At 41.4% G+C, this 27,125-nt stretch overlaps 1 protein-coding gene across 2 annotated transcripts in view; it reads right to left on the minus strand.

Annotated features, from left to right (window-relative positions):
- The window catches only part of SGCD (sarcoglycan delta), a 763,996-nt gene that overhangs the window by 495,992 nt on the left and 240,879 nt on the right, over nt 1-27,125 (minus strand). For both annotated transcript variants that reach the window (XM_045284824.1, XM_004696751.2), the window contains exon 2: nt 1,162-1,350. In XM_045284824.1, the coding sequence (XP_045140759.1) occupies nt 1,162-1,350 (189 nt within the window). The remainder of the gene's footprint in view (nt 1-1,161; nt 1,351-27,125) is intronic.

Here is a 27,125-nt window from a genome sequence, read left to right on the forward strand (position 1 = left end):
CGGTCTTTCCCAGAGTTCAGTATATATGGGAAATGCTGAGCAAAATGACGATCTAGGGGTGTTCAGTGCAATCATCAGTACATAGTGGAGCTAGAGGAGAACTAAGCGGAGCTTTCCCCCGTCAGAAGAGCCAGAGACAGAGCTCCAGCAGAAGCAAGGGCCTGAGTCCGAGCTTACAAGTGTGACACGTCTGGGCTATTGAGGCCTCGATACCTGTCTCACTCTGAAACGGCACAACTCCACCGTCATAGTTTGGATTTTCACATGAGAAGCTTATTGTTGAGTTAGGGTCACATACCTATATCAAATGGGACTTGTTTTTATTAGCAAATTATTAATGTACTTTTGACACGGAAGCAAATAAAGAACATACTCTCAGGGCTGCAAACTACTGCCTATTTGCTGCCTCTGCCTTTTGAAGTTCAATTGCGGGTATTCTGGCTTTAGAACCGGAACCTCCAAGAAAAACACAAAACAAAAACTAAAGGCCTCAAACCTAAATGTAGAAGTCATTTGGCGAAAATTGTCTTTATATTGGAACTTCACAAAATAAATGCCCAGCCTGTACAGTGGCCTTCAAACACCAAATAGCAAAATATTCTTCACAGATGGATAAACACAAATTCTAGCACAGAAGGGTGAAATTTAAAGCATGCAGCAGCAAAGGCAAATTGCTCTCTGGAAAATCAAGGAGGCTCTCAATGAGCTACCAGGGTGGCTTACCAGGTATACAGAGTATGTTAAAATGCCCCGAGAATCCCCAAAGTCTCATTTTATTCAAAAGTTTCAGCCCCCCAACTCACAAAATCTTTCCCCATCATCACTCAAGTTTGAGAAAATTAAATTTCTTGAATCGATCCTTTCATTATTGACTCAAAATAGTTGTAAGCTACAGAATACAGAAATGCTGATAACCAAGAAGAGGGGAATGATACTAGAGAGCGCAGAGAAGGACATATTTATAAAAGGGCTTAGGAGACTCCCAAACCGTGAGAGTAGATAGAAGGTCAACCCTGCAGTTGATCAGAGCAGACGGGTGTTTGAAGCAAAATGCCAGGTTGAATTCAACTCCCATCACTTTTTTATATTCCTTCCCCTTGCTCCATCTTCCTGGAGTCCTCAAAACAAGAACGAAAGAAACATATGCACAGCTTTACTTACAATTGTGAAGTTCATGACTTTGAGAATCCAGATAGTCATGGCCAAGTTCACCAGTATTAAGATCATCAGGAGAAGGACGAAGAAGTACAGGCATCTCTTCCGCCAGCCATAAATCCCCACTTTGTATACCTGTGGCCCCTCCGAGCTGGGCATGGTGCTCCGGTGGTGTTTGTACTGTTCCTGAGGCATCTGAAATAAACAAGGCGAGAGGGAAGCATCACATTTAAATGCTGAGGGAGGGAGAGAGAGAGAGAGAGAAAACATCAACTGATGAAGAGATATGGCTGGCTGCTGTTTCCACCCTCCCCACAATTCTCAAACTCGGCTTCCCCTGGACACCGATGGTTCCTACAAATGCTGGCTTTAGCCCTCTCCTTCTACACAGCCATCGCTCCGAGGAATGATCGTGCAGCCACATGTGCACAGACAAATGAGCGGAGGAGGCCATTTTCCACCTGACTTTAAGAATACCAACATCTTTGGTAGAGTGCATCTCAAAAAAAACCCCAAAAAACTATCAAAGGCCTGAGGGTGAAAATTTGGAATTTAATTGGGAAAAGAAATCAAACCCATTCCGAAGTTAATTTTGGGGACTCAAAAGCTGTTCTTTATAATTTATTATGAAATAAAATATCAAGATTTGGAATTCAATCATTGTGGATTTTCAGACAGGTAAAAAAAAACAAACCTGAAAACAGTGTCAACCTTCTCTTCCAGAGTTAAAAGGGATCTTGGTGGCCAGATCTTGAGTTTCAATTGTCTGAGATTCTACACTAAGTTGAGAGTGCATGACAGCATGCCTTTCTGGGCAGAGAACTCACTACTGTCTGTGGTGGCGCGAGGGAGAGTTTGGGTAGAAAGTACTATACACAGTGACACATTTTAATTAACCAACATAAAGGGGGACTAAAGTCAAGTAAGAACCGAGCACGTGTTCTTGACGTTTGCTAGATCATAAAGGGAGGGACAAATTAGTTTAACACTGATTTTTATAATTTCTTTAAAATTATAATACCAAGAAAACTTTGGAACAACTGAAAACAATGCTAGAAAACCCATGCCACATAAAAAAGAATGTAACTGAGTACTCCAAAGGACAGCGCCTTGTTGAAAGGAAATTGCAAGAGGGTGGTACCATGTGTTATGACAGAAGGCCTCTGAGAGTAGCATCCCTACTCTGTCACGTTATGTACCATCACGGTCAGCCATCACTTTGGTCTGTTTGGACTAGTGCATGACCTTAATTTGAACATCTTTATTTCATTTGGTTTGTGTGCGGACACAGTGAGTGCTGAACAAATTAGGCGTGCCCCTATTTATTTCCTGTGGTGTTGCTGTGGTTGGTTGGTGCATGAATTTGAATAATAGTTGTATTGATTTGATTTCCTTGTATGCAGATAGACATTATCTTATCACAGACAGCATGGTACTTCAAGAAATATCATTTTGAAGATGAATGCAAGACCATTCCTTTTGGCTGTCATTCTCAGCATTGTAAACCATATGCTTTTCTGATTCAAAAGAGCTAATATAAGTCATTTAAGCTCACTAACATCTAGAATCATTGCATGGTTAAATATGAGGCAGAACAGCTCTCTTGAGGATTAAAAAGACAAAGATGTTACTTAAAGGACTAAGGTGGGCCTGATCCAACTCATGGTATTTTCAATTGCCTCAAATGCATGTGAAAATTTGATGATTAGTAAACAAGACTGAAGAAGAATTGTTGCAATTGAATTATGATGCAGGAGAGAAATACTCAAAATAGACTTTAAGAGAACAAATGAATCTGTCTTGGAAGAAGTAAGACCAGAGTGCTCTTAGAGGCTAGGATGGGAAGATGCTGTCTTACATACTTTAGACATATGGTCTGGAGACCTGTCTCCGATGTAAGCCCTGTCTTCCATCAGGTTTGGCAAAGTAGAGAAGCAGCAAATAAGAGGAAGTCTTCAACGAGATGGGTTGACACAGTGGCTCAACAATGGGTCCAAGCACAGAAATAACTGTGAGGATGGCGCAGAACCGGGCAGTCTTTTGTTCTGTTGTGTATAAGGTTAGAACTGACGCAATGGCACCTCACCACACCACCAATGCCGAGAATCATGATCTTTATGCAATCCATTTCTCAGATTCATATTGGTATATGACAAGGTTCAATTCTTAACTGATGCTTGCAACTGTTTCTTCTCATTTTGAGTCATGCCCTATGTGCAAAAAAAGGCCGTGAATGCTTTATTCACATAGGCTTTACGCAATCCACATTATTGCATTTGGCTCTTTGTTAAGAAAGAAGCTCATCTTCTGGTGCTATCTCTGAGAATGTGCTGCTTCAACTTACTAGATTTTCAGCAAATGAGATGTTTTGATGCTATCCATAGGGCTTTCTGTGGCTACTTCCTCTCCAGTGGATAGCCCGCTCCTTTTTCAGAGTCTGTACTTAGTCTGGAAGCTCTGCTAAAATCGGTTCATGTTGGGGGACCCTGCTGGCATTTGAAATACCAGTGACATAGATTTCAGCATCACAGCAACACATAAGCTACTACACAATGACAAACTGTTAGACAAGTAATGGAATTTCCTTCTTAGTACAAATTAACGTGCTACCAAAATGACCAAACTGACAAGTCTATATTTGTGCCTGAAAATCATATTCTTGGTTATTTGGCTATCTTCTAGGTGGTTCAAGATATGCTTATTTTATGGTTTTTAAATAACCATAAAAATGTACACATACACTTCAAATATCCCCAAAGAATGCGTGTCTGTGAGGAAATCAACAGAATTCTATTTGAAAAGCATACTCATGTAACATGCTCATTGAAGATCGCATGACCTCCATCTCATTGAAAACAAGGCCATGTCTCAAATGCATAAATAAGGAAATAATGATCAACTTTCCTCCCACTACTCTCTCTGCTGCAGCCTGGAGGTGTAAGAAACTCCAAGCCAAATTGTATGGAGCAGCTGTTGCTTTCAGGCTGCTCCCCAGGATGTTAGCAGCCTAATGCCAAACTCTAATACTAACAGGGCTCCTTTAGCAGTGTAATTTTATTACAAGAAATAGCATGTGAAATAGGGAGTAAAAAAATCAGAACGACTCTACTTAAAGTAAGACGGTTGTGCTTGACTGCCCTTGAGGAACTCGACAGAGCCCTTGGCCTCTTCAGATGCACTCATTTGGCTCAGTACCCTTATGCACCTGAGGCCAAGGTCAGAAAGGGGACTGTGTTTCTTTACAAGTCACACAGTGAATTAGGAGCCAAATAACATTAGAACTCAGAGCCTCTGCTGCAGGGTTTGGTCAACATGTCAGTTTGCTGTGAGATCCCTGGATCTCCACTACCTCCCCCCACCCATCTTAAGGAGCCCCTTGAATCAGATGTTCCAGGCTCCAACTCAGTCGTAACAGTAAAATAAGAAATAAGAGTGTAGTGAGAAATTTAGTCCAAACAATTGTAACAGGAAGCCTTTGCTAGCCAAATATAAGATGATGTATACATCTGTTACCAATAATCCTTCAACGGAGGGGATATTTTAGTTATGCTATAATTTCCTAGTCCAACATTAAAACATGCCAAGATGATATTTGAGAGCAGAGGTTAGTCTCTAATTCTTCTTGTTCCTTCCCAGAAAAAGAGAGCAGGAGAGAGAAAGTGATGATGTTGAAGCTAGAGAGCTTTCACTGGCAACTCTCCTTCCAGTGCCTTGGAGGGAGCCCTAGGTACAGACACGAGGAAGTTCATTTTGTAAAACTGAAGCAAGATGTGTTCACTGAAAGTAGCAGACAGTCTATTTTCCTGACTCTAGTTTCCTTTCATGTTGAGTGAGTGGCTTTGGAAAGTAAAGGTTCCCGTAATTTGGGTGCAGTGGAAGCTATTTCTGTGATTTGTAGTCACGCTTGGGTTTTGTTATTGTTGGTTGTCAAGTGTGTGTGTGGGGGCAACTCAAAGCCAAGTACTATAGAACAAAACAAGCCTGGGCCTGTGCGACCGTCACAATCTGTGGTACAGTCGAGGGCATTGTGGCGCTCACGGTGTGTTAGTCGCTCTTGGTCTAGGGGACTTTTACCTGCACAGATCGGACAACAGTCTTTTAGAAAGTCCTAGAGTCTCACTGGCTAGTTCTCAAAAGAAGAGCTCCATGACTTTCTTCCTAGTCTGTCTTAGCCTGGAAATATTCCGAACCTTGTCTACTGCCGGTGCTCCTCTCGATATTTGAAACAGAACCTCAATCAAAAGAGCAACACATTAGTCACCACAGCACAATATTGACAGAAGGATGTTGGCACTTTCATGGAGATGTGCTTTCTTGATAGCTCTCCTGATAGAGAAGTAACTACAACAAATCCTCTTACCACCCACGGTGCCAACACTCCAATTGTGGTGACACAAATGTACAATGTCAAAAGTCATATTGTGAGATCAATATAGCCAATGATTGTGCGCTCCAGAAATATGTGGCTAGCATAGGAGTTAACCGTCATTCTATGAGTGTGATTTTCTTATCATCATATGGGGAATTCAATTCTTTTTGACATGTACTCAAAACAGAAATCCTCTCTTGTTGGGAATATACTCAGTTCATATATGGTTCCAATATTTTCATTTTTTGGAGAGATCACGGACACTAGGATTAATCAGAATTCTTGTGTTTGGAGGGCAGTTACATTATGAGGAACTAAACGTAAACTTGCTTGCTTTATGGATTCAACCATCAGAACAAGCACAGGTAAAACAATGATCTTTCTGTTGCCTTTACAGCTAGTTATAGTACAAAACAGTTGGCATATACAGAAGTCATTGGGGAGAGTAAAGCAAAGGAGTGCATAATGTAGGAAAAAGTATGTCAGAGAGTTCCGAGCTTACCAAATTACTTTTTCATTTTGCACTCGCATCTTCTGAAAATTAGTGGTTTAATTTTACTTTGTCATTCAAAAAAAAAGGTTCTAACTTATTTGCATTCTCAATTTTCAGTTTATTTTCCTTCAAACAGTCATCCTGGTTCATTAAGTTTCAGATGTCAAAAAATCTTGAATCCTCCCACTGTGTTCCTTTCAAGGACCCCGGGTATATACCGAGACCAGGGCAATAGCATCACAGGCATTACTCCAAGGTGAACTTAGAAGGCATGGATATTTCTGTTGCACATACGAAGTTATGCTGGGTGCCTAAGTAAAGCACAAAGCCTATGTCTCATGCTAAGAGAGTCTAATTCCATGAGTCTAAGATCTTTCTATGAGTCTGTATTTTTAAAAAGCATAAACAAAAAAATAAATAAATAAAAAGCATAAACATATATGACCCAGTGTTTTTCAGTGCCATCGAGTATGACCCGACGCTCAGAGACCTTATGCAACAGAATGAAACACTGCAGCCTGCGCCCTCCTCACAATTGTTCCTACGCCTGAGCCCGCGCTTCCACCCACTTTGTCAGCCCATGTTCTTGAGGGTTCTCCTCTTTTCCCCCACCCTTCCACTCTACCACACCTGTCATCCTGCTCCAGAGACGGTCGCACCCGACAACATGTCCAAAGTATGTAGGATGAAGTCCAGCTATCCTTGCCTCTAAGAAGCACTCTGACCCTTATCTTCCAATACAAATCAGTTTGTCCTTTTAGCAGTCCATGGTACTTTCAATATTTGGAGGAAGAAATCCCCGTAAACCTGATTCACAGCTTCACAGCACTGTCAAACGGCCAATAGGCCATGCTTTTAAAAGATTAATTCAGATTCAACATAGACATGCATTTTAGGTCCATTTTTGCCTCTACTCGTGTTGTTTCTCTCATCTGGATCACCTGTATCTCTTCCATCTCTCTAAACATACAATTTTGCATCCATCATATTTTTTTGTTTTATTACTTTTCTAGGACTTATATTTTCATTTCCTATCCTTCAGGAATAAATTTAGTGTTGTGTTCTTTGTGGCCTTCAGCAACTTGGCCTTTAAATACACACACGTTGCCTGACAGGAAGGAAAAAAAACCTCAGCTTTCCTTCGGTTGACTTCTCTATGTGTTGCTCTATTCTGCTCTTGTTAATGCCCAGCTTTCCCCTCCCAGTTCTAGAAATCGCATCTTCTCAAAAGTTTGGTGAAATAGACCATTCGAAAGCTATTAGTGATATATCTGATTACAAAATACAATGTCTTTTTCAGGATGTCCAATTTCTTTGGACCCCCTATGGCAGTGGTTCTCAACCTTCCTCATGCCGTGACCTAATGCAGTTCCTCATGTGGTTGGTGATCCCCCAACCATACAGTTATTTTCATTGCTACTTCATAACTGTAATGATGCTACTGTTATGAATTGGGTGACCCCTGTGAAAGGGTTGTATGACCCACAGGTTGAGAACCGCTGCCCTAAGGCATTCAGTCATGCCAACTTCCCCTGCCATGTAGAAGTTTGTCCTTCTATAGCAAATTGGGATCACATGGTTCTTCTCTATTTCTAAATCCTGTCTTTCTCAATTCTCCTTTCTGCTTCTGTCTTCAAAGTCCACTCTAGGGATTAGTGTTATCTCTCTTTCAGTTCAGAGGCAATGTTCAAGGTCATGGTTTCATTTTGTACTTCCATGGGGCCCTGGGAGCGTAGCCTGCTAGCTGTAAGACCAGCAGTTTGAAACCACCAACAACAACTCAGGAGAAAGGTGAGGTTTTCTACTTCCATAAAGAATTATATTCTCGACAATCCACAGGGGACGTTCTCCTTTGTCTACAGAGTCTCTGTACGTCGGAATCCGCTTGATGGCAGTGAGAGTTTGAGAGATAGGGATGAAGTTAGCACTGCAACTGTAATTCCCACCTCAAGTTGAACCTATCTAAACATCTTTAATTCATCTACTCCCTCCTGAGAGTGACTGAGAACTGATAAATGCTATGTGATATCCCAGGTTCTTGTAACCACATACAAGAAGAGTTACCAAGCCCTTGCTTTTATACATTTAAGAGTATGGGTGGTGAGGGGCAACAGAGAACACACGAATTAAAAGCTAACGTACTAACTAACTAACTAACATTTAACGGTGTTAAATGCCTTGAGTTAAATAAATATCTAGTAATGTTACAGAGACTATCTGAGGGGGCGAGACTCTTTACATAGAATTACCAAGGAGCAATTCTCAGAGAATATTACATTTAAATTGAAACATGATGGATAAGAAAAAACCATTTAGGTGATGCTGGGACTTAAATGTTGAATGAGGTATCTAGGCAGATGAAAGAAAGGAAAAGCAAAGGCCCCAATGCGGACCGACTCAGTACAGTGATTTATAATCAGTGAGGTAGAGGGTAGCATGAGATGGGGTTGAGGAAGTTGCCGAAAATTAGACAAAGCGAGGCATCTGGGGCCATAATAAGAAGGTCAGATATTAAAATGGTGAGAGAACATGGGGCAATTTGAAGCAAAAAGGAGCTAAACCTGATTTCTAATTTTGAAAAGGAGAGGCGTGTGTGAACCACAAGAGGTGGTGAATAAATATTTGTTGTCTGATTACGATTGCCAACCTTCACATTTGAATTGCGGTGCAGGAGGAGGCTATTCAAAGTACTGTGGACTGCTAAACGGGCAGACCCACCTGTCTGGGAAGAAGTACGGCCAGAGTGCTCCTTAAAGGCCAGGACGGCAAGACTTCATCTTCCATGCTTTGCACATGTAAGGAGAGACCAGTCCCTGGGGCAGGACATCACGTGTGGTAAAGAGGAGGAGCAGTGAAGAGGAGGAAGGCCTTCCATGAGATGGGTGCGCACAGTGGCTACGACAATGGGTGCGCGTGTGGGAAAGATTGGGAGGATGACGCAGGGCTGTGCAGCGTGCCGTTCGGTTGCACGTAAGGTCACCATGAGTCAGGACCAACTCAATGGCAACACCCTCACAACCACGAACACCAATCAGAATTCTTCAAGGAAGCATCAGAGAGATGGACACATTGCCTTCAGAAATATAGAGAGCAAGTCTGAGGATATGTGGAGGGAAAGTAACTTGCACGTTGATAGTTTCATTAATTAACGGTTTCTATTAGTTTGCCCACAACCTGTCTGTCAGTTTGTCATACTGTGGTGACGTGTGTGTTGCTGTCATGCTGGAAGCTAGGTCACTGGTGTTTCAAGTACCAGCAAGTCTCCCACAGGGAACAAGTCTCAGCAGCGCTTCCAGACGAAGGCTGTGCAATACAGAAGGACTTGGCTCGCCACTTCAGAGGAAGCTGCTGCTACGGGCCGTGTGCGTAGATGTGAATCTTTTGCCAGAGTTCGAAGGCTTAATTAATGGAAGCAGAACATTACTGGAGATGATGCTGGAAGGTGGGCTCCTCTGATCCGAGGGCACTTGAGGTGCGACTGAAGTGGAGCTGATTGATTCTGCAGCAGTACCGTCAGGCTTACTCTCATCTGTAACACAGACTTTTAACACCACAGATGGTACAGGGGTTGGGACCCAGGGCAGACATGTAGTTACTCGCTGCTGGAACAGAGGTTGAGTAGCACAGGCCTGATTTGTCCAATGAATAAGAGAATAAAAATCAAGTTAACACTAAAGAGAAAAGCAAACATGAAAAAAATTCATAAATTATCAAGGGCTGGAGAGGGAGGGAGGGTGGGGGAGGGAGGTAAAAAAGGGGAGCTGATAGCAAGGGCTCAAGTAGAAAGAAACTGTTTTGAAAATGAGCATGGCAGTAAATGTACAAATGTGCTTGATACAATGGAGCTATGGATGGATTGTGATAAGAGCTGTATGATGCCCCAATAAAATGATTAAAAATAAATATATAGAAAATCAAATCCTCTAATAATAAAAATGACAATTTTCCCAACTAGACTCCCTTTCTGGAAAGCACACACACTAACATACACTTACACACAAACACACTGCCAGACCAAACTAAACACAGAAAACATCCACTGCCATCCAGTCAATTCCATCTGAGAGCAAGCCAATCAGACAGAGCAAAACTGCCCCCAGACCTTCCCTGGATACAAATCTTTGTGGAAGCAGACGGGCTTGACTTTCTTCCATGGTGTGATTTGTGGGTTTGAACAGCAGCCCAAGACTTAATCCTCTGCACCACCTGGGCTCCTACCACCCTTCACCAAGGCATGTATAATCAGTCACTGCTAAGTGGTGAAATAAAGTACTGTGCACAACTATCCTACTGTGTGGATCATAACAAACTACAAATAGCATTGAGAAGAATAAGAGTCCAAGAGCACTTCATTTGGTTCATGTGGAATCTGTACGTGAATCAAGAGATTCACCAGGGTAATGGAATACTGCATACTTTAAAATCAGGAAAAACATGCATCACATTCCCCAGCGTCAGTCTGTAAGTTGAGCGAATAATCAGAGAATCTGTATTATATGAGGAAGAATTTGATAACAGGATTGGATGAAGGTTTATTAACAATGTGCAATATGTAGATGACAAAGCCTGACTTACTGAATGTGACGAGGACTTGAATCACTTGCTGATGATCCAGGCTTGCAGCCATTAATATGGATTACAATGTAAAGAATACCAAAGTTTTCACCACTGAACCAATAGATAATATCATGATAAATGGAGAAAAGACTGAGGTTTTGAAGGATTTCTCCTTGCTGGGATCCACAATCAATGGTCACGGAAGTAATAGTCAAGAAATCAAATGAGGCACTACATTATTTAAATCTGCTGCACAGTCTAGTTTAATGTATTGAAAATCAAGGAGGTTACTTAGAGGACTAGCGTGAACCTGACCCAACCAATGGTATTTTCAATCTCCTCATATGCATGTGAAAGTGGACACTGAATAAAGACGACTGAAAAAGTATAATCACTGAAAATTCCATGGACTACCCAAAGAACAAACAGATCTGTCTTGAAGAAGTACAGCCAGAATATTCCTTAAAAATGAGGATGATGAGATTCGTCTCACATACTTTAGACATGTTATCAGAAGAGGGTGGTCCCTGGGAAACAATGTCATGCTTGGCAGTCAAAAAGAGGAAGACCCTTAGAGAGATGGACTGAGACAGTGGCTTCAACAATAGACTCGGACGTAATAAAAATTGTGAGGAAGGCACAGGACTGGCAGTGTTTTGTTCTGTCGAACACGGGGTTTGCCACAATTGAATACAACTTGATGGGACCTAACAACAACAACAACAACGGAGTGGTACAAAGAGTAGTCCCCTGGTTGAGCTGCTCCTTGGAGACACTGTTACTCCCATAAAGAGTCACCGTCTTGGAAACCCCAGGGGCAGGTCTAGTCCTCTCTGAGTCCAAATCGGCTTGATAGTAGGGAGGTTGGTTTTTAAGTGGCTGAGCATTCAGCTGCTGACCTAAAAACCAGAAGTTTGAACCCACCTGAGGATCGGCAGGGGCAAACAACAACAACGACTTAACAGTCTGCTTCCATGAAGATTGTAGGCTAGGAAGGTCTATAGGGAAGGTTTGCTGTCATATATAGTCACTACAAGTCATCGAAAAATCATGACCACTAACAACAAAGAGATGCATGACCAAAGCTCACACTACTTCCTCATGTGGCCATTTTCAGAGTTTACCTGTTTATGAAAAAATCCAGGTGATTTAAAGATCATTTATTTCTCACACATAAAATGCAATGAATTTATATCTTCCAGAGAACGAGTGCATTAAATGAAAATGTGTAGTTAGTTTAACATTGGATAAGATGGGAGGACAAAGAGTAAAAGTAGTATACTAATTTAATAACTAGTATATATAACCATGAGGTAGTTGTATTGGGCTGCTTACAACAGATCAGCAGTTCGAAACCATGAGGTTTGCTATTCTCATACTGAGCTGCACTCTTGAAAACCCACAGGAACAGATCTACTCTGTTCTATAGGGCTGCTACGAGTCACAAATGATTCAATGGCAGTGCATTTTTTTAGTTTTAGTTAAAGACCAGCCAAATATAATCAATGTGGTGTTTCCCCAAAAAGGTTATTCTGGATGGAGATCGTTTGGTTGCTTGGTTTTGAGTGTTGTGACTGCATGGTCTCATGCATGCAAATATTCTTGCTCGGGATCACAAATGAGTCCAGAATCAAGACCTGATACTACCTTCATGTGACGATCTCAAGGAAGGCATTCACCTTGAGGACTTGCGCTGAGGAGTCATAGGCTGTGTGGTCCTGTTTCGTTTCTTCCTGTGTAGTCACGACAATGCCTGGGTGACTTCTGGCTGCCCATATTGCTTATATATGATGGTCTTCAAAAAGTTCAACATCAGTCACAAGAGGCTTCAACTATATGAATTGTGAACCCAGAGCTGTTGTTCCTGCTAAGGATGAAAGCTACACTCTATGCCCAGCTTAAATTCAGTTACACTGTGCTCCACAAGGGGTGAAGCCACACTTCCTGCAGCCTTTGTCATCACGGAGGTTATCTGGCCTGACATTGATCAAGCTGCCACCTGTCAAGTTACAAGTAACCACTACAAAGTTCATCTTTTATTGTTTCACTTCCTCTATGTCAGTAAAATAAATAAGGTATTAGGGCAGAAACTTAAATCGAGATAGCATATTTTGTGCGTTTAAAGACATAAAAGAAGGCTACAAAAGTCTATGGAAAAATCACATTATTGTTTAATTGCATTTTTCCATGAACTTTTTAAAGCTCTTTTGTATTCTAGTTTACACTGTTGAATTGCGGCTATCACTTTCCTTTTGATGTCAATGTTTACTACTTTTGTTGTTTGTTTGGTTTCAGGAGAAGACCAAACAAAACTCACTGTCTGGGAGTGAATTCCAACACAAGGGCCCTACAGGGCGGGGAGAAGTGCCCGTGTGGGTTTCCTCGCCTGTAATACGGACAGCAGCACAGCTGAAGCCTATTTTGTACATCACGAGGTCACCAGGGCTCTCGTTTTAGGGGTTGTATTAGTCTGGGTACTTTGGAGAAACAAATCCACAGCAACTCATGTATAAGAGAGTTTTATGTAAAGAAAGTGTGCATCGCAAAAACATTCCAACCCAATGCTGCCCAAGCCCACAAGTCCAACATTAACCCATTAATCCAACACCAGTCCACAAAGTCCTCCACCTCACAAAGCAGAGGCAATGATGCCGACTGCAGGAGGAAAGCTGAGTCAGTGAACGAACAAGCAGCTCAGCACTAGCAGGGGTCTCCACACGGCTGCTCCAGCATGCAGGACTGCATCGGGATAGGTCCATGTGGCTTCTCCTTGGGGATGTCTTGTAGGAAGTCAATCATGCAAGCTGAAGCAGGGAACTGCTAAGGCAGCTGCACCCAGTGCAACCATCACAAAACAAGACACCCGAGAACTAGAAAGGCGAGGCTCACCACCCATTTATCCCTCCGCCTTTCAATTAGCCCCACATGTGATTATCGGCCAGGCTGGCAAAATTAACTAACTCAGGGGTAGATAAAATGTTTTATTGTTGTGTTATGACCCGATCCCACCAAACACACACATACATATACATACACACAGATACACACACACGAGTAAGAGCCCTGGAACAGAGTTACATATCTGCACTATGAATCTCCTGTGCAAGAATGTACTATGGCTCCAGAGATGATTTTGAAACACTTTCTAAAGACATATTAATTCCATCACCTTCCCTATCATTTTTCTTTGGGGTCTGTATAGTTTATGGGCAAGCGTTGGTTCTGCTAATAAGGTGGGAATGGGAACAAGGAGATATTTTTAGGAATTTTTCTACTGCTTGTTGGAGTCTGCTTCCCTGGCTGTATAATATTTGGTTGTGAAGGGATTTATGGGAATTCTGATGAGTGCAGTCTCCGTCCTTAATCGTTACAGATTATGGGAGAAAGAAACATACAAACCCGGAGGCCTTCAAGGAAATGTCATTTTCTCCTAGTTTATATTGTCCTAATTTTGTTTTTCAAAAGTAGCTTTGACCACCTAGTTAGGGCAGAAACACATGGAGTTCTAGAGCTCCAAAGAGCTCTACGAAAGGCTGAGACTGAACACATCCCTGTTCTCCTGAAACATATACGTGCATCTTAATAAGAGAGACAGGAAATAAGCAAAGGAATAAAGCCTGAGTACTAGCATTAAGTGACAGGGGGTAAAGGAGTCCAAGTTGAGTGTTGGATTGCTCATCAAAAGGTTGTTGGTTCAAATCCACCATATGCTCTTCAGAGAAAGAGGCGACTATTTGCCCCTGTAAATAGGTACAGCACTGGCAACCCAATGGGATAGTTCTATTCTGGCTTATACACTGCTATGTGTTGGAATCAACCTAGTGCTTTGGGTGGTATCTGTGGTACAGCATACAAGGAAAGGCCATTCTGACAAGCTGACACAGTTCGTTCTAAGGGTGGAAAACATTCTAGGCAGAAGATGCAGCAAGCATTGAAGCATGGAAAGCAGGTTCAAATCAAATAGGAGGGTTCACATGGAATTAGCTCAGAGAGAGGGGCTGAGACGGTGACATCACACTGACCGGGACTTGTGGACTATGGAAGTAATAGCTTTGGATCCCCCCAAGCAGAGGCCCAGGACCCATTCAGTAGTGAGTCCCCATTCTCCCCTCCCCCACACTCTGTAAAGCACCAGTCTATTTTAATCTCTCTGCATTTGCCTATTTTATATTTTACATATAAGTATAATTATACAATATTTGCCCCTTCATGCCTGACATATGTTACTCATCCATGTCATAGCATCTGTACAAATGCCATTTCCATGACGGAGTAATTGTCCTTTGTAGGCATGTGCCACACATTCTTGAGCTATTCATCTGCTGATGGACATTTAGGTTATTTCCATTTTTGGCTACTATGAATAATGCTATAATAAACTTTAATTTACACATATGAGGTAGGATTTTTTTTTCCTGCTGCTGCTGCAGCCACAATGTCAATCTCTCTCATTTAGGGCACAAGAGCATCTGCAAAAAGACCTGAGACAGAGGCGTGTTTGCAGAAAACGGGTGTGGCCGGATCAGAGTGGAGCAAGGCCTGGCATTGGGGAAGAGCTCAGAAGTAGACTGGAGCAGGAGCAGTGCGATCTTCATAGTTGTCGTGCAATTAATTTCCACTCAGGGCAACCCCCTTATGTTCAGAGTAAAACTGCAATCCATATGGCTTTCAAGGCTGGAACTTTTCAGAAGCGGCCTGCTAGGCCTTCATTTTGAGGTGTCTATGAATAGGTCTAAGGAGGCCTGCTGACATAGTGGTTATGGGTTGGGCTGCTAACTTCAAAGATTGGCAGCTGGAATCCACCAGCCACTGCTGGAGAAAGATCGAGCATCCTACACCCTTAAAGAGTTAGAGTTTGGGCAACCCACAGGGCCAGTTTTACCCTGACTTGTAGAGTGGCTATGAGTCAGCACCATCCTGATGGCGGTGAGTTTTTGATTTTGTTCTTTCTAGATAGGTATGAGTTGACCTTGGTGTTACTAGCCCTGCCCCTAACCCTTTGCACCACCTGTGGACTCCATCGAGCCTTATCAGCCACAGTGAAAAACGACTTCTACTAGGAAACACCTGCGGCCCGAGGTGTGAACCCATGTGACTGTCACTTCAGGATCACTTGTGCTGTTGTGTGAGAAGAGTGAAGAATGGAAGGAGGGTTGCCAATTCTAGACGTGGTGCACGTATCCAGAGAGAGATGACTAATCCGGACTAGCGTAGATGCTGGTGAGAAAATGAAAAACAGCTTTGCTGGAAATCAATTGGAAAATAGAGGCAATAGAACAGAACAGGAGAGGGGGTGAAGGGCAAGTTTTCCAATATCTATAGCTAGGCGAATCATGATAAGAAATGTAAGGGGAATCATAAACTAACTGTGTGTGGACTCAGATACAAAGTTTTGTTTATTTACCTTAACTTTGAAATTCATACAATAATTCAAAGGGCGGTGTCACAAAGGCCCTTAAAAATAAGTCTGATATTCAGTGGAAAGGCTTGAGCCACAGATGCAAATATTTAAGCCTTCCATATACAAGGATCATTTAAAGCAAAGGGGGGAGCTCATGCATTGATGACTGTATAAGCCCACTTGATGGAATAGAACAGACTTGTATATAAATAGATATATTGGATTTTATAAGATATGGCAAAAAAACACTTAATATAGAAAGATCAATAAATAAATAAGGGTTCCTGGGAGGTAGGGTGGGGAAGGAAGGGGACAAGGGGGAGCTGATATGAAGGAGTTTAAGAAGAAAAGGTTTTGAAACTAATTGTGGTAGCAATTGTACAATCCTGCTTAATGTGATTGAACTGTGGAATGTAAGAGCTCTGTAAGAGCTCCCAATAAAATGATTAAAAACAAATAAACAAAGCAAAGGGAATGGAGGATCCATGTGGCACATACATACAAATATATGTGTCAGATGAGTTCTACAAACCAAATTTTTAGGTCAGGGTATGTGTAGATTTTTTTTATGTTGTTGTTAGGAATTGTTGTCAGCTACAAATCATAGAGACCCTACGCACCATAGAACAAGGGACTACGCAGCCCCGCCCCGAGCCACCCTCGCATCTGTTACGTTTGAGCCCACTGTTACAGCCACTCTATGAATACATGTCCTTGAAGGTCTTCCTCTGTTTCAATGTTCTTTTTCAGGAACTGGCCTTTCTTGTCCACAATTTCTCTGGTTGTACTTCCTCCAAGAAAGATTTGTTTCTCTTTGGGAAGTCCAAGGTACTTTCAACATTATTCACCAACATCATAATCTGAATGCATCAACTTTTCGCCAGTGCTCCTTAGAATCCAGCTTTCATACGCATCGGAAGTGACTAAAAGTACCATCCATGGCTTGAGTCAGGAGTACCTTAGGCCTTACAGTGACATCTTTGATCTTTAACTTTTAAAGAGGTCTTAGGCAGCAGCTCTGTCCAATGGGATGTGTTGTTTGATTTCTTAACAGCTCTTTCCAGGGGCATTCGTTGTGGATCCAAGTAAAAGAACTCCTTGACAATTTTAGTATTTTCTCCATTTACAGTGATGCCTTCCCTTGGTTAATTTGTGAGGATTTGGGTTTGCTTTACATATCTTTACATCTACACTGAATGCTAGTCTTGGATTTTCATCAACAAGTTCCTTCTCAAGTCCTCCTGGCTTTCAACAAGCAAGGTTGTATCATTTGCATGTCACAAGTTGTTACGCCTCCCTCCAATACTGATGCCTCTTTCTTCTTCATATAACCCAGCTTCTCAAATTATTACAGATTGAATAAGTATGGTAAAAAGATACAACTTCGATGCACACCCTTCCTGATTTTCCCCTCCTTTGTTCAAACAACCATGTATATGTTCTACATGAGCAGAATTAAATGTTTTGGAATTCCCATTCTTTATAATGTAATTCAGAGCTTGTTATGATATATTTTATAAAGATGTTTTAAGCATACTTTTCCTAAGTGCAATAGGCTTTTATTTATATAGAAAATATATTTCAGATATACAAAAAATATTTTAGTATATCAATCTGAACCTCAATATTTATTGTTTGAAGTAACTAGCTGACGTAGTTACAGACGTAAGTTTTATCGTGGAACACACACATATATAATTATACTATGTATTGTCACATAGGTGAGCTTGTACAGCATTCTTTTCAACTTTCTCATAGAGCAATATAAGGGGGATCTTCAAAATGTTCATGGAAAATACATTAAAAAACTCCATATGGATTTTTTCTTTTTTTGTACTAAAATAACTCTTATATGTCTGAACAGGATCTAGTTTTAGGCACTAAGATTGATAAGACCTTAGTTTGAAAAGAATTGCTACCAGAGCAACATGAATTCTGAAAATATTGATGCAAGACCCAACATCAATGTTACAGTGAAACAAGGATGGAAGCATGGTGAAATGATTGCTGCTTTATGAAAAGTTTGTGACGATGCCCCAAGAAAATCAGCAGTCGATAAATGGGGAAATGGCTTTAAGAAGGGCTGAGATATCATTGAAAATGAAGCCCACAATGACAAACCATCCACATCAATTTGTGTGGAAAAAAACCCTGTCCGTGTTCCTCATGGAGGAGACCAACGATTAACAGGAAAAACAAGGGCCAATGCCATCTCTATTGATTTAGCTTCCACAATTCTGACAGAAAATTTAATGTCAAGCGAACTTCATACTTGACGGATGGCAGAACTTCGGGGCTCATAAGCTACAGGCAAGAATTGAGATTTCGATGGAGATTTTAATCACATGGGATCCAATTACTGAAGTACTTCTTTGCAGAAATGTGAAGCCTCGCTTTGCCAAAAGGATCCTGGAAACAAAGCAAAATCCAAGCAGTAGCCACCAAGAGGTGCAAGTGGTTCAGTCAAGTTCAAAGGCACTCGTCCAGAACAGAAACATGGGAACAGTTTGTTGTTGTTGTTGATAATATAATAAAGATTGTATTGGCATTGTGTTATACACAGGTATGGTAGTTACATAATCCATTGTCAATTTGGGACTTAAGAGTAAAGGGGTGGAGTTTAGCCTGTCCTTCAGGTCACAGCGTGATGACCTCATTTGGAGGCGCTAAGGAGATAAATGGCTCATTGGAGGAAGGATACTCACTCACTCACTGTGCAACATTATTGATAATGAACCTGATGGAGCTATACTGATATAGCCAGAGCCCTGAGAGCTGAGGAACCACGTGGAGGCTCCTGCCAGTGCTGAAATGTTTCTACTGCCACAGGATCCATAAGACTTTCCACCACTGGCCTGTGATCTTCCTGCATTTGGCATTATGGCATGGCTGCATGAGTCTAAAGAGGAATTTATGAACTAGTATTGGACATATGGGGTATGATTGGACTTATGGACTTGATCTAGACGGCTGGATGTTTTCTTAATGTACAATTATTCTTTGTATAATGCCCTTTCCACATGTGTGCCTATGAATTTGTTTCTCTACTCTACTCGGACTAAGACACGAGGATCCACAATTCTTTTAGGCAAAAACTAACTGGCTAGTATTGTCACTTACAAAAGTGTTTTGAACTTGATGGAGTTAATGTTGAAAACTCAAGTTATATATATATATATATATGTTTTGATTTTTTATTCTGTAATTCCATTTTTTTTCCAAAAAAATTTTAAAGACCCCCTTATTTTTCTTAGTATAAGAAAAATTGTATCACTCACATGTGATACAATTCAATAGTTCAATCATATTAAGAAGATCTTTATAATGATCACTCACATCATTAGAACATATTCTTTTGTCTTATAGTTATTGTTTTTAGATCCTCATTGGCTCCAACATATCCTGCCATGGTCCTTTGGTAATTATTAATAAAGTTACCATCTCTATAGGTTTACTCATCCTAGATTCCATATACGGAAAAAATATGCAAAGCAATCAAGAAACAATACCCACAATAACATAATAAAACAGAAGAAAAAAAAACCTCAATGGAAAAGAAAAAAAAATATTAAAGACTGGAACAAATTTAAAATGGGTCAAATGGAGAGCAAATGGTAATGTGATACATTTTACCTAACTTTATCTGCCATAATCAACTTTACAATGCTCTCTGTCTCACAGTAAGGCTATTCACCTCTTTGGACCACTGTCAGAGGTGATTCACCTGAGGATTCATCCACATGGAGACTCTGCAAATGGATTTGGGGCTTCCACTCTCATCTGTAGTCTTCTGCAAATGGAGTGTTCAAAATTTAAGAACTTATTTCATTCCTTACTCCAGATTTGGACTTTATTATTTATAATCCTTGATCATACAGCCTAGTGTGCTTCTTCTTTGTAGACGGAGTTGATGCCTCAGTTAGATAACGGTTTAAGACAAGTCATTAAGGCCTCACACACAGTTCTTTTGGAGAGCCCAACACCATTTCATTTCCTTACCACACTTTGCTGTAGTGCCCATATCTTCGGTGATCTCTCCATAAGGGCAGGTATCAAGTAGGGACATGTCATAAGAATCAATTGTCTTGGATTAGGGCTATAATTAAGTGTGAGCCCAAAATCCATTCATATATCGATGGTTTATATACAGCTCTAGTTCATTTTAAAAACACCATTATCATTTTACTTGAGAACATTCTAATTACCTCCCTGGAACATAAGGTAATTCTATTGATAGTAACATTAGTTTAGCTAATAAGACCCCTTATATTATTAAAAAATATTATAAATGAAAACAACAGAGGCCCTAAAGAATAAGGAGATTTTCTCCACTTTTCTTCACTAGTAAGTCCAACAAAGAATGAAATCGAAATTTAGGAGTGATTTTCTTTCATTACACAGAGAACGAGGTAAAGACTTGGCATTACCCAAGTGTTCTGTGCTGCATTTAGAATTATCATGCAGGTGTATTAATAGGGATTCTTTTAAAAGCCCCGAAACACTGCCACCACCCGCAACATGTATCTGCTTTCAGTTTCTCCCATGGCATTGTTGGGGGTGCTTGGGATTCATTAAATAGCAAACTCAAGGTGCATAGCTTCATGGCAGCAGTGGGAGGTGGTTTTGAGAGAGACACACTATAGTTATGTCCGAAAGGGATGAGTCGCATGGGGAGAAAGAAATTTTAAAAGATAATAAATGCGGGACCAGGAATGCTAAGGGAGAGGATGAAAGCTGTTTCGATTTTAAAAGCTTGGGGAGGTTGATATCACATGAAAGTGATACCTGAGCAAGACTTGAAGGCCTCTCCAAGGATGTTGATGCGTTAGCTTCTCATAATGTTCATAGAGCATTTAAAATATGGTCCTTGATGTTGTAAGTGGAGAATTAGATAAGAATGTGTCAAGTGAACAACATTCTTGAATGAGAAAAAACATCTCAAACACCTGACTACAGACTTAAGAATGATCCCTCACAATGGTCATTGGCTATGTCTCTGGTGCTTTTTTTTGAAGGGGCAGATAATCCTGAGTAGTAACTGTGCTCCCATGTGTTGTGCAAATCAAGTGTTTTACACATTTCTACAGGTGACTCTCGATAGAACCAGACAATGCCAATTACAGCAGGGAAAAAAGCAAAACAAACCCCAGCAGCCCATAGCTATTTTGGGAAACAGAGATCTAGCTCACTGATCAAAGAATAAGGGCCATGACACAAACATTTAAGATCAGAAAGTCCGACACATCGGCTGAAAGGAAGGTGGACAATGTAAAGTCCAAAGGCTCCCCCCAAAGATGCTAAGGCCAAACGCTGCTCCGTGAAAGGGAAGCAGTCCCAGTGAAGGGGCAGTCAGTCTGACACCGTGAAAAGAGTGTGTTTTCTACAAATTCCAGGCTTCAGTCTTTTCGACTTGGACTTTTACTTTATATCATTTCATATCACTCTCTATGGATGGCTCTAGAATAAGAATCAGAGGTCAATCACAATAAAATCTCCAGGTTCCCAGCCAGCATAAAGAAACCGTACAAACACTTGCATAACGGGCACGGGTGTACGTGCATGCGTGTGCGCGTGCGCTGCTGTCAAAGTGGTCCTGACTTAAAGCAACAAAACATGGCCATCCCAGTTCTAAAGGCGCTAGTTACTTATTCCTCACTGTTAGGTGAATATGACGTAGGTCCCCTTATCATCCCTACTTTACACTTGCACCAATTGTGGCAGCAACCCAAACCGAACCCGCTACTTTGGAGTCGATTCTAAGTCACAGCGATCCTCTAGCCACCTGATAGGACAGGCTAGCACAGCCCCTGTGAGTTTCTGAGACTGTAACCCTTGAGAGTTACAGAAAGCTCCACCCTTTTCACATCGTCCTCCCAAGGAGTGGTTGGAAGATTCGAACTGCTGACCTCAAGGTTAGAAGCTCAATGCATAACCTCAGAAATGTTAAATAATCTTTCACAAACCACTCATTTGCTAAAGATACAAGAAGATTTTGAACCAAGAGTACCTGGCTGCTAAATCATTCATTTTAACACTAACGTGTTAAAAGCTCAGGACATATATGGATACTTGGAGAGAACAGTATGGTTACTAATTTTAAATATTTTTATAATCATTATATCTAGAATTTCACAACATGCTTATTAATTTTCAGTCAATTTGAGTTGAATGCAGTTGATTGTTGAATGATCACTCTTTTTGTCAGTGCGTATGTGTTAGTCTGGGTACTTTAAAGAAACAAATCCACAGAAACTCACGTATGAGAGAGTTTTATGTAAAGGTTAAGTACGCATCAAGAAAACATCCCAACACTGTGCTGCCCAAGCCCACAAATCCAACATTAACCCATATGTCCAACACCAATCCACAAAGTCCTCCTCCATCTCACAAAACAGACACAATGATGCCGACTGCAGGAGGAATGCCAAATCAGTGAATGTATAAGCCTCTCGGTGCTGGCAGGGGTCTCCACCCGGCTGCTCCAGCACCCAGGGCTGCATCAGGGTAGTCCACGTGGCTTCTCCTTGGGAATGTCTTGCAGGAAGTGAAGCCTTGCCAGCTGAAGCAGGGAACTGCTAAGGCAGCTGCACCCTGGTGTGACCATCACAAAGCAAGAGACCTGAGACCTCAAAAGGCAAGGCACACCAAGCCATTTATCCCTCCGCCCTTCAATTAATCCCACATGTGTTCATCGGCCAGGTTGGCACAATAAACTGACTCAGTGTATGTTACTCAAGTGTAGGAATTTTCTCTAACAATGAGATCATTTTTTGATGTCTCTGAAACTCTTGTATTTTATAGCATCATGAAGGCGCAGTAACAACAAATGAGACACATCCCTTTATAGTGATTCAATACATCCATAAAGTGATCATTGATCCAGTAGATTCCCCCTTGATAGCTGTGCTTGGCGAAGGTCTTTAGCTATCATCTGTGCTCTCAAATGCTTGCAATAATGCCGAGAGTCTATGGGAAAATGCACTATATTTCATCATTTTCAGTCATGCGATTTGCTTGTTTGCTGGCTTTTCTAAATTCAAATGTCCCCAGAATGAGCACAAAGACAGTCACAACTAAAAGTTATGCCCTTACTATGCACCAGGGACATTGCAAATCACCATGCATGTGTACCTGCATAGATGGTATGCATGCATGGCTACTGAAATATAATTTACTTTCCATAGAATACAAAGATCTTAACTAAACAGTTCAGTACACTCTCAGCAACTATCCCATCTGAGTAAACATTCAAAAAAAAAAGATAAGGAACTTCCCCACCTTAGAATACCTTGTTCCCCTTCCTAATCAACCTTCTTCCCTAGAGGCAATCACTATTCTGATCTGTATCACATTTCATAGTTTAAATCATCTCTATAACCCAGTGAGGAGGTTAGTCTAAGACATGTTTAATTTCTGAGAACTGTGTTCACAGCCACCATACAATGCCATAGTACCTCTTCACCTGGGGCTTTGCCATCTCCACGGGGTGTTCTGACAGAACGAAACCACAATGGCCTCTCTTCTCTCCCAGGCCTACAGGACTATAGTGTATGTTCTATCCTTACAACCCAAGCATGACATTCATATCATTTTCTGTGTTCCTTGGGTCAGAGGAGACACCTTGCTAAGAAAGACAACGCTGACTGCTGTGAACACCCATAGAGATCAAGAACGGGAGTCAATGCATGCGTAGCACATGACCTGTTCGACTTCACTGTGACCCACAGCCTGCTGTGAAAGCAGCCTAGTGACACAGATCCTGGACATTTCGAACAGAATCTAAGTATGGACACATTTAGGTCTTATCCCTGATGCTTAACTGCTTTGTAGCCGAGTCAATATATTAAAGAACATATCCTGAAACCCAACACACTCAAAGGCCATTCCTCAAGATGCTGGTTTGTAACCAGTTGTTTGGATACTGGGCCTTGTTAGAGACAGAAATGGAGCCACAGAACTCTTAAGATCACTACTAACTTCAATGTTCGTGTTTGCCACAGGACTGGACAAGTATTGCTGTCCAGACTCCCGACCCCATTTGTTTGTTCTTTTGGTAGTCTATATACATTGATTCTTCTCGGACGTCCTTATTCAATGTCCACTGTTTACATGTATATGAGGCAACTGAAAATACTATGGCTTGGGTCAGGCACACCTTAGTCCTCAAGTTATATCTTTGCTTCTTTGAACTTTAAAGTGGCCTTGGCAACAGATTTACCTAATGCAACCCGTCTTTTGTTGACTGCTGCTTCTATGAGGGTTGACCATGGATGCAAGCATGACACAATTCTTCACAACTTCAGTCTTTTCTACCTTTACCATGATGCTCCCTACTGGTCCAGCTGGGAGGAGTTTGGTCTTCCTTACATTGAGTTGTGATCCATAGAGAAGCTGCAATGCTTGGTCTTCATCAGCCAGTGCATCAAGTCCTCCTCACTTGTAGCAAGCAAGGCTGTGTCCTCTGCATATCACCGGTTGCTAATAAACGTTCCTTCGAGCTTAATGCTGTATTCTTCATACAATCCAGCTTCTCTCATGATTCGCTCAAAATACAGATTGAATTTGTCTTCCAAATGTGTCTTCCAGATATTCTGGCATAGACCGCTGAGTCCTCCCATGCTTCAGCAGCTGGTTGAAACACTTCACTTGGTAATTCCTCAATTCCTGCAGCCTTGTTTTAGGCTCATGCTTTCAGTGTGGCCTGGATTTCTTCCTTCAGTCCCATTGTTTCCTTCTTCTGTGCTGCATCTTGAAATGGTTGAATGTTAGCTAATTGTTTGTATTCTGGGATTTTTTTGCTGTTGGTGTTATAGTGACTGTATAATCTTTTTCCATCTTCTTTTGATGATTATTGTATCATTCCATTTTTGCCCATTGAATCTCTCAAAACTGTAACTGGAGACTTGAATTTTTCCTCTAATTCTTTTAGTTTAAGATACAGTGAGTGTGTTCTTACCTTTTGGTTTCCTAAATCCGGGCCTTTGCACATTTCCTTATAATAGTTGACTTTGTCTTTTTAAACTGTTCTTTGAAAATTTCTGGTCAGCTCTTTGACATCATCCTTTTTTTCATTTTCCTTAGCTACTGTATGATTAAAATCAAGTTTCAGAGTCTCTTCTGACATCTGCTTTGACCTTTCCTGCCTTTGTAATGACCTTTTGCATCCTAATGTATGATGTTCTTGATGTCCTCCCACAGCTCATCGGGTCTTGTGTCATTAGTGTTTAATGCATCAAATCTATTATTGAGATGTTCTTGAACTTCAGGTATAATATCCTCAAGGTCCTATTTTGGATCTCATTAGCTTGCTTTAATTTTATTCAACTGCAACCTAAATTTACATATGCACAATGGACGGTCTGTTCCACAGCTGGGCCCTGGCCTTGGTTTAGCTGGTGATAATGAGCGTCTCCATCGTCTCGTCCCAAAGATGTTGTCAATTTGATATAGTCAATCTCTGTGTATTCCATCTGGAGAAGTCCACATGTAGAGTCAACTTTTATTTCTTTGAAAGGAATAAACATTTCATTGGTCTTTCAAAATTCTATTATGTACTCTCCAGATTTATTTCTATCGCCAAGGCCATATTTTCCAACTATTGTTCCTTACTCTTTATTTATAACTTTTGCATTCCAATCAGCAATAATTATTATTTCATTTGTCTGCATGTGTGATTAACTTCACAATGAAGACATTAGAATGTCTCAAGTTCTGTATCACCACCTCTAGTGGATGGTGCTTCAATTTGGAAGAATGATTTTATTAATTGGATTTCCTTGTATATGGACTTCATTCTATCTATTTTCAGGCTATCCATTTGGCAAGTGCCCACAAGGAGAGAGCAAAGAGGGGCCAATGTGAAGCGGGACCAGAGCAAATACAGGAAGGGTGAGAGTGAGAACAAGAGCAAGCGGGATGAGGAAAGATCAACATGTGTATGAAGAGGCGTGTAGCATGCAATTGAAACACAGCAGGGTTCTGCTCCTCATTTCTGTCTCCTCGTCATTGAACACATTATACCCAGTACCAGAACTCAAATCACATTTAATCCAGCAAGGTGTTGTCAAACCATTTGCTTGCAGAGGAGCCACCCCTGGTAAGTATTACCAGTAAGTAGGAGTTCAAGGATTAGCAGGGTGGTGGCTGAATTGTTCAACCCTGGCAGATATCTGTGTGATTTGCAGCCATTCAGAACTGCATTGCTTGGAAGTCAGGATGCTCACAAGAGAGTCTGATCCTATCACGCTGGCAAGGGAAAGTGACCTGAAGGAGGGGGGCGGGGGGCACTAATCCCCAGGAAAACTGTTTTTATCAGTGACTGGTGCTTGCTTTAATAGTTGCCATTGCTTTCTCGGGTCTAAGAGAAGAATGGATTGCTGGCTTCGGTGTCTACCTCCACACACTGGAACGCCACTAGTACAACTACCAGCAACGAAACCTGGAGTGCAGGGCTTAGACACGCAGTGACCCATGGTGACACAGTCCTCCCACAGCCCCACGGACCAGTCTGAACAGCAGGCCAGGGGCCTCAGCTTACATGGCCTCCTTTATTCCAGGCAGTTCACAGTTTGCAGGAGGAATTTGAAACAAAATGAAGACTATCAAGTTCCTGTGTGGCAGCAAAGTGGAAATGAAAGGGATGATGGGATCTGAGGGAAATGTGAACCATCTAGGAAAGGCAGCCTTAAATATTCAGTGTACAACATTCCCTCTTTTTTTGTTGCTTGTCTTCTCATTTTATCTTCATGTTTTGTTTTGTTTTAAAATAAGCTTGCCCAGTGCTATCTCAGTCGACATTAATTATCTATGACTAAAGTACAGAAGTAAGAAGCAGAGGCAGTTCACTAAGTAGAGCCAGTGACACAGTGGTTAACATTTGGCTGCTAACTGGAGGATGGGCAGCAGTTTGAACCACCAGCTACTCTGAGGGAGAAATATGAGTCACACTGCTTCTGTACAGATTTATAACTTTGGAAACCTTTTGGGGCCAGTTCTATTCTGTTCTACAGGATCTCTACAGGTTAGAATCATCTCAATGGCAGTTGATGGGTTCAAAGGCAGTGGTGATTCAGTTAGAGGCCAAGAAGGGACAAGGGTTCAATTCTTTGGCTGCAATGAACCCACCAGCTGCTCCGAGGCGGGCGGGGGGG

This window comes from Echinops telfairi, unplaced genomic scaffold (assembly GCF_000313985.2).
Source record: "Echinops telfairi isolate 266 unplaced genomic scaffold, ASM31398v2 ScPeMD7_7469;HRSCAF=8507_0, whole genome shotgun sequence".
NCBI classification, from domain to species: Eukaryota; Metazoa; Chordata; class Mammalia; order Afrosoricida; family Tenrecidae; genus Echinops; species Echinops telfairi.